The sequence below is a fragment of the Protomyctophum parallelum genome (genome assembly GCF_964188405.1).
Source record: "Protomyctophum parallelum genome assembly, chromosome: 15".
Lineage (NCBI taxonomy): Eukaryota > Metazoa > Chordata > Actinopteri > Myctophiformes > Myctophidae > Protomyctophum > Protomyctophum parallelum.
This window is the reverse complement of record NC_139710.1, coordinates 30,634,250-30,642,485: the sequence shown is the minus strand read 5'-3', so window position 1 is coordinate 30,642,485 and position 8,236 is coordinate 30,634,250. Positions and strand designations below refer to the sequence as shown.

The 8,236-nt window shown below is 46.4% G+C and overlaps 1 protein-coding gene across 1 annotated transcript in view; it reads right to left on the bottom strand.

Moving 5' to 3' along the window:
- Positions 1 to 8,236, bottom strand: part of thbs4a (thrombospondin 4a) — a 23,402-nt gene continuing 15,166 nt past the window's right edge. The window contains 8 exon segments of the mRNA XM_083784452.1: positions 1 to 259; positions 1,223 to 1,362; positions 3,001 to 3,173; positions 4,628 to 4,824; positions 5,443 to 5,491; positions 6,098 to 6,276; positions 7,826 to 7,931; positions 7,934 to 8,012. Coding sequence (XP_083640578.1) covers positions 216 to 259; positions 1,223 to 1,362; positions 3,001 to 3,173; positions 4,628 to 4,824; positions 5,443 to 5,491; positions 6,098 to 6,276; positions 7,826 to 7,931; positions 7,934 to 8,012 — 967 coding nt within the window. The 3' untranslated portion in view covers positions 1 to 215.

The window sequence follows — 8,236 nt, the reverse complement described above, 5'->3', positions numbered from 1 at the left end:
ATAACTGATTTACAATCTCACAACCTGGATGTGACATGTCTTTACTAAATCATATTTATTTGACTATAAGAAAACATCATAATGTTAATAATATTCTGCCTCTCAAAAGTCCCTGCTTTAATAACGGCCACTCATTATTACACACTATATGCAAATTAAACATGATTATAATGAAATGTTTCCATCCTTCATGTCTGTTTCTGTCTCTGATGGATTCAGTTGGACTCCTGGAGGTCACTGTAGTCTGTAGGGATAGTGTCTGTGAGAGAGAGAGGGGGAGAGAGAGAGAGGGGGGGGGGGGGAGAGAGAGGGGGGGGGGGAGAGAGAGTGGGGGGAGATTAATCAAGTAGTCACTTTTTTCGAAGATGTTGAAGGCTGTGGTTAAGATTAAAATATTGGAGGCTGTGGTTAAGATTCAAATATTGAAGGCTGTGGTGATGTAATGAAAATGTTGTCCAGGAGGGGGCGTGGTTCTATCAGGCTAGTGGTTAAGACTAGCGCTTCTGTATCTTTGGAATATTGAACCAGATCTGTGTTGAATTTGTGCCAAAATGTATTGCCTGATTATGATTATTTTCTCCATTGACCCATTGATTCATCTAACCGTTAGAAATGTTCATTTTCACACATTTTTAAATAGGGTTTATCATTCATGAAGTACTTTTTCCCTTCCTAGGAATGTAGTGAAGTCAAAAGTACAATAAATAGGCTATTTGGACTTTGAAATGTAGTGGAGTCATAACAAATATGTCTACTCCAGTAAAGTACAGATAATTACAGGACGACTCGAGGATAGGGATGGAGCGCCATAACAGATACCCGGAAAAACCCCATAACAAGCTTATCGAGTACCCGGTATCGATAAGCTTTGGGCTTATCGAGTACCCGGAATAAATAAGCTTTGGGCTTATCGAGTTCCCGGTATCAATAAGCTTTGGGCTTATCGAGTACCCGGAATCAATAAGCTTTGGGCTTATCGAGTACCCGGTATCAATAAGCTTTGGGCTTATCGAGTACCCGGTATCGATAAGCTTTGGGCTTATCGAGTACCCGGTATCGATAATCTTTGGGCTGGCCTGATCAAGCCTGTTATCAAGCATAGGGTTGGCCCCATGACATAATGTTTAAACAGGACACGAGGTGATAAAGAATTAATTGAGACCTGTTAATAATTGTTGGTGTGTGTGCGTGCGTGCGTGTGCGTGCGTGCGTGCGTGCATACCGTTACAGCGGTACTTCAGGTTGGACCAGATGATGTTCTCCTGGGAGAAACAGAACACGCCCAGCCGTCCTCCTCTCATGCTGACGTCGATCAGCGGTCCAGAGTCTGCAACCAGAGTGGGACCCTCGTAGAACCGAGCCCTGCCACGCACACACACACACAGGTATGCACACACACACACACACACACAGGTATGCACACACACACACACACACACACACACAGGTATGCACACACACACACACGCACGCAAGCACACACACACAGGTACGCACACAAACACTCGCACGCGAGCACACACAGGTACACGCACGCACGCGAGCACGCACACACACAGGTACGCACACACACACACACGCGCACGAGCACACACACACGTACGCGAGCACACACACACAAAGGTACGCACACACACACACACACACACACACGAGCACATGCACACACACGCATGCGAGCACACACACACAGGTACGCACAGCCACACACACATGCAGGTACACACACACACACACACGCACGCAAGCACACAGGCGCAGGTACGCACACACACACACACAAGCACACACATGCGCACGCGAGCACACACACGCGCACGCGAGCACACATACAGGTACGCACACTCACACACACACGCACGCGAGCACACACACACGCGCAGGTACGCACACACACAAACACACACACACACACACAGTCAGTTAGTTCAACAGGAACCAACGCCATAGGTATGTCTCAGTGTAAATTTGTATAAGCCATGACGACTACATTGATGACTAAATATAAATACTAGACTAAACAGGTGAGTCTAAATCAGGCATACGACGCCGCCATCAAGGTATTCACTGCCAAAATACAATACATTTAGTTGACTAAATAAACTGTAGATTTAGTCGACTAAAGGCAAATGATATTCAGTTGACTGAAACTAGACCAAAAGTAATGACTGAAAGAGAAGTGTGTGTGTGTGTGTGTGTGTGTGTGTGCGTGCGTGTGCGCATGTGTGCGCATGTGTGCGCCCGTCCGTCCGTGCTTGTACTTGTGCTTGTGCGTGCGTTCGGGGCAGCGGTGGCCGAACGGTTTGCGGAGCGGGGTCGCTATAGTTCGTATCCCCGGACCGGAACGATAAAATTACCACCGCTGAAGTGCCCTTGGACAAGACCCCTACCATGAAATGTTCTATGAGCAGGACCTGGCTCTAAACAAGTTATTGAGCTTAGTCCAGTTACCCTGGGTAAACATAGTACCTTTCCTTTCCTTAGTCCAGTTACCCTGGGTAAACATAGTACCTTTCCTTTCCTTAGTCCAGTTACCCTGGGTAAACATAGTACCTTTCCTTTCCTTAGTCCAGTTACCCTGGGTAAACATAGTACCTTTCCTTTCCTTAGTCCAGTTACCCTGGGTAAACATAGTACCTTTCCTTTCCTTAGTCCAGTTACCCTGGGTAAACATAGTACCTTTCCTTTCCTTAGTCCAGTTACCCTGGGTAAACATAGTACCTTTCCTTTCCTTAGTCCAGTTACCCTGGGTAAACATAGTACCTTTCCTTTCCTTAGTCCAGTTACCCTGGTTAAACATAGTACCTTTCCTTTCCTTAGTCCAGTTACCCTGGGTAAACATAGTACCTTTCCTTTCCTTAGTCCAGTTACCCTGGGTAAACATAGTACCTTTCCTTTCCTTAGTCCAGTTACCCTGGGTAAACATACCTTTCCTTTCCTTAGTCCAGTTACCCTGGGTAAACATAGTACCTTTCCTTTCCGTCGTGTGCGTGCTCGTACCTGATGTAGCCGACCTGCGGCCGGTGCTGTAGGAACCATCGGTAGGACACTTTGTCCTTCCAGCCAGAGTTTCTGGGGTCCTTCCACAGGAGACGCACCTGGTGGTCCGTGTGGCCTGTGTGCCACAGAGAGTTCCTCAGGTACTCTCCCGGACCCGTCCTACTCTTCACCGCCTGAAGGGGGAGCCAGAGCGCCAGTGTTGATTTGGGCATTGATTGATTGATTGAAATATTTATTAACAGTTTGCAGAATTACAGTACATTTCAAGCACAAACTCAATACAAAGACTGTTAACTGTGAGTGGACGACCCAATTAAGCATTACACTTGTTTACAACAGGGTCCACCTTGTTCAATTCATCAAAACATTTAGAGACGTACAAATAGACACTTCTATATAGTTAAAGAACAGAACAGGAATTCATCATAAAGGAGACAAAAAGGGAAAAGAAAAATATACAGTGAGGGGAAAAAGGGGGGCAGCACATTTTGATTTTAGTTTGAGTCATAATAGTCTCTTGAATAGTTTTCATTTAGTTTTAGTCACATTTTAGTTTCAGTCAACTAAATCTATAGTTGATTCAGTCCACTAAAATGCATTTTGGCGCGGCCTTGATGCCGTCATGATGGCTGATTTGACAAAATAGCAGATCTACAAGCTCACAACGCGTCGTGCTGCGTTGTACAAGACGGAAGGCAATTAGCCCTTCGCTAGGTCCCACCCCAACCCGTCCTTGTCCAATAGGCACGATAGCAGCGAGGAGACAGACAGGGCAAGCTGTCCTCATCACCCATAGATATGCATGTTAAATGACGTTCTTTCTCCATATAAAGAATCCATCATTTCAGTAGCAAGAGCTTCAAATTTTCTTCTAAATCTAGTCAACCAGGCCTGCAGTAGGCTATGCACTGGACACATGTCTTCTAAATCTAGTCTACCAGGCCTGCAGTAGGCTATGCACTGGACACATGTCTTCTAAATCTATTCAACCAGGCCTGCAGTAGGCTATGCACTGGACATATGTCTTCTAAATCTAGTCAACCAGGCCTGCAGTAGGCTATGCACTGGACATATGTCTTCTAAATCTAGTCAACCAGGCCTGCAGTAGGCTATGCACTGGACACATGTCTTCTAAATCTAGTCAACCAGTCCTGCACTAGGCTATGCAATTCAATTTAATTCAATTCAAAGGGCTTTATTGGCATGAGAAAACATACGTTTACATTGCCAAAGCAGAAAGAACAATAAAACAATACAATCAAAACAAAAATGATACATTTGAAAGTCAGAATCTTCAATAGATCAACTTCTATGTACCAAGATCACTCGATGCAGGTATAGTGCAGGAATATACACACTGATTAGTCTTTAGGGTGGTTGTGTTCCATTTGATATCCTTCTGCTATCACAGCAACTCACAAATCTTGCTGTTATCGTGCTGTGTTTGCACATTGTTGTACTTCGCACAGCAGATATGGGAGTTTTTTCCAGCTATGCACTGAACATATGTCTTCTAAATCTAGTCAACCAGGCCTGCAGTAGGCTATGCACACACACTCACGCACGCACACGCACGCACACGCACGCACGCGCACACACACACACACACACACGCACACACACGCACCTTGAGCTGTATGCCGGGCTCTGCCACGGCCCTGAAGGGCACGGCCTGCCAGTAGGTCTGTTCGGTCTGTTTCCACATCACCACGTAGAAGGAGGAGGAGTCCTGGTAGCCGAAGATGAACCCGGCGTAGTCGTCGTCGATCTGCGTGTTCACGTGGAACGTCCCCTCGAAGTCCACGCCGCTGAACGCCGTGTAGCCTTAACACGCACACACGCACACAGATCAGCTAATTAACCCATTCTGACCTGAGATCAGATTCTAAAATTGTTTTCTACATCCTGACAGATTTCCATTCTGACCTGAGATCAGATTCTAAAAATGTCTTCTACGTCAGTCGTTCTTTGAATTTTCAAAAATAGCAGACCCTACAAGCTCGTAGCGCGCCACTCGGTGGCGCGCTACGAGCTTGTAGATCTGCTATTTTTCAATAGCTAAAGCATAACGTAATACGTAAACACCAAAAGGGGTTCCCGCCTAAAATGTGTTAAGTGTTTAAAGTACGTTTTGTAATTATAATCAAAATCTGCAAAAATAGCTAACTAGACCGATTCTCTGCATTCCGTGATTTTCTTTCTTTTTAAAGTGGTGCAACCACCTCCTATAGACAGCTATGTGTGTCCATGGGTCTGTCCCTGTGTGTGTCCGAGCACGAAAATGGCATGTTTCACCTGACACATATACTATGTAATCATTCCTTGTTTTCAATCCAATCAGATTAATTTATTACCTATAGGCTACGGCCAATCGGATTCATTTCTTACCTACGACCAATCGGGTTAATTTCTTACCTACGGCCAATCAGGTTATTTACTTACCTACGGCCAGCCCGGGGTCAGAGTTCATGGTCTGAACGATCTCCATGCCCTGTGGAGAGAGAAGTGACAAATCAGAGAGAAACAGCTAGTGTGTGTGTGTGTGTGTGTGTGTGTGTGTGTGTGTGTGTGTGTGTGTGTGTGTGTGTGTGTGTGTGTGTGTGTGTGTGTGTGTGTGTGTGTGTGTGTGTGTGTGTGTGTGTGTGTGTGTGTGTGTGTGTGTGTGTGTGAGAGAGACAAGGCTTGGCCTGTTATAGCGCCACCATGAGGCTGATTTGAAAAATGTCAAGTGGCATTTCTTCCTCAGCCTAGTGGGAATATGCATGCACAGTTTCAATCGGATGCTGCGTTGAGTAGTTGTGGCAATTTGTACAAAGCGGGCTACTCCTTAAAGGTTTAGAAGCCAATCGTATATAGGCAATGAAGGTGGATTATGAGAAATCAAACAAACTTGTCTTGATCACATGACTATGGAGAGCATGTGTACCGATTTGCGTGAAATTTGGATAAAATCTGAAGGAGTAATATTAGAAAATGTGTTTTACATATGTCGGCCTCCTGGTGGCGCTATAAAGAGCAGATGTGAAAAAATCCAGGCTAAGGTTGTTAAGGGGTTAAGAAGAGGGCCCGTTAACCAACTTGTCTGTGATTGGCTGACCTGGTTGAGGACCACCCAGTTGGGGTCGATCTGGGCGTCGCCCTCGGGGTCCAGCACCACCGTCTGATAGGCTCGGAAGTCGGTCAGCGTGACCTCGGCGTTCTCGGGACACACGTCGATCCTGTCAATCACTTTGTCCGCGTCGAAGTCGCCCTCGCAGGCGTCGCCAACACCATCGCCTGAAACACACACACACACACGTACACACACGCACACGCACGCACGTACACACATATACACACACACACCCCTTGACATTAACGAGCACCAGCTGGTCACACACCTGCCCTCTGCAGTGCTCTATAGTTTAAAGTGACTGCAGGAGTCTGTCTCATTTCTCTCCAAACGCCCTTGAATATGATAGATTTATGATTAAGGATCGTTACTGTCATTATGGTAATCTCACACTTCATAAAGGTTACTTTTCAGGATTCCAATTCAAAAATAGCAAAAAAATTAATCAGCTTTTCAATTCAAATAATAGCAAAAGAGCTGATCTACAAGCTTTTGAGCTTGTAGATCGGCTACTTTTTGCTACGACAGTAATATGCACTGTGTGGCCCTCTGGGGTGAGTGTGCAAATATATAGTGGCCCTCTGGAGTGAGTGTGGAAATATATAGTGGCCCTCTGGAGTGAGTGTGGAACTATAGTGGCCCTCTGGAGTGAGTGTGGAACTATAGTGGCCCTCTGGAGTGAGTGTGGAACTATAGTGGCCCTCTGGAGTGAGTGTGGAACTATAGTGGCCCTCTGGAGTGAGTGTGGAAATATATAGTGGCCCTCTGGAGTGAGTGGAAATATAGTGGCCCTCTGGAGTGAGTGTGGAAATGTATAGTGGCCCTCTGGAGTGAGTGTGGAAATATATAGTGGCCCTCTGGAGTGAGTGTGGAACTATAGTGGCCCTCTGGAGTGAGTGTGGAACTATATAGTGGCCCTCTGGAGTGAGTGTGGAACTATAGTGGCCCTCTGGAGTGAGTGTGGAAATATATAGTGGCCCTCTGGAGTGAGTGTGGAAATATATAGTGGCCCTCTGGAGTGAGTGTGGAACTATAGTGGCCCTCTGGAGTGAGTGTGGAACTATAGTGGCCCTCTGGAGGGAGTGTGGAAATATCGTGGCCCTCTGGAGTGAGTGTGGAACTATATAGTGGCCCTCTGGAGTGAGTGTGGAACTATAGTGGCCCTCTGGAGTGAGTGTGGAAATATATAGTGGCCCTCGCCATCGTCAAAGTTGCCCACCTCTGAGCTATAAGCTCTATATTTGGTGTTGGAGGATATAGTCATGTTTTTAGAATCTATTACCCTCACAAAAAACATGCAGTAATCCTGGTCTCTAAACTGCCTCCCCCTGGCCAGCTGGGGCGCCTGAGGGGAAAGGAACTGGTTGGAAAAACGTGTTCCTTCCACGCGCTACGTCCAACCAGGGAAACTCCCCCCTGTCAGGTGTAAAGGAGCAACTTGGACACTCAGGCATGAAGGAAGCATGAGTTCAAGTCCGTTGCTCTCCCCTTGTCCCCCATATATGGGGACTAGGTTGGCGGAGGGTGTGTAGAGCCCAGGATCACATTAGATGATTGACACAGGGGTGAAAATGGGTTACAAAATCGTGGGATAAAAAAGAAAAAAAAGAAAAAAAAAATCTATTACCGGCTAAAGGATATAATAAGTATATATTGTATCAATGGTTGAAGGATATAATAAGTATATTTCGTGGTGTTTGAGGATCTACTCACGGTTGGCGTCTGTCTGATCGGGGTTGAGCACCAGCCTACAGTTGTCTCCATCGTCTAGTATGCCGTCATTATCGTCGTCATCGTCACATTCATCTCCCTGCAGATGACATCATTATCATCATCATCATCTTCATCGGTGTGGCCGCGGTGGCACAGCGGTAGAGTGGCCACTAGGGGGCGGCGGTGGCTCAGCGGTAGAGTAACCGGATGGTAAACGCAAGGTTGCCAGTTTTGAACCCTGTGGGCTTCCCCAGAGTTAGGGCCAATTCATACTCCTATTTTACCGCTGTTTCGGCGCTGTAGTGCCGAAATGATTTCGGCTCGTCAGATGATTTCAGTAGCACCGCAGAGCCGACTTTAGGACGGTACCCGCCCCCCCTTAAGTGTCCTTAAGCAAGACTCTGAACCCCT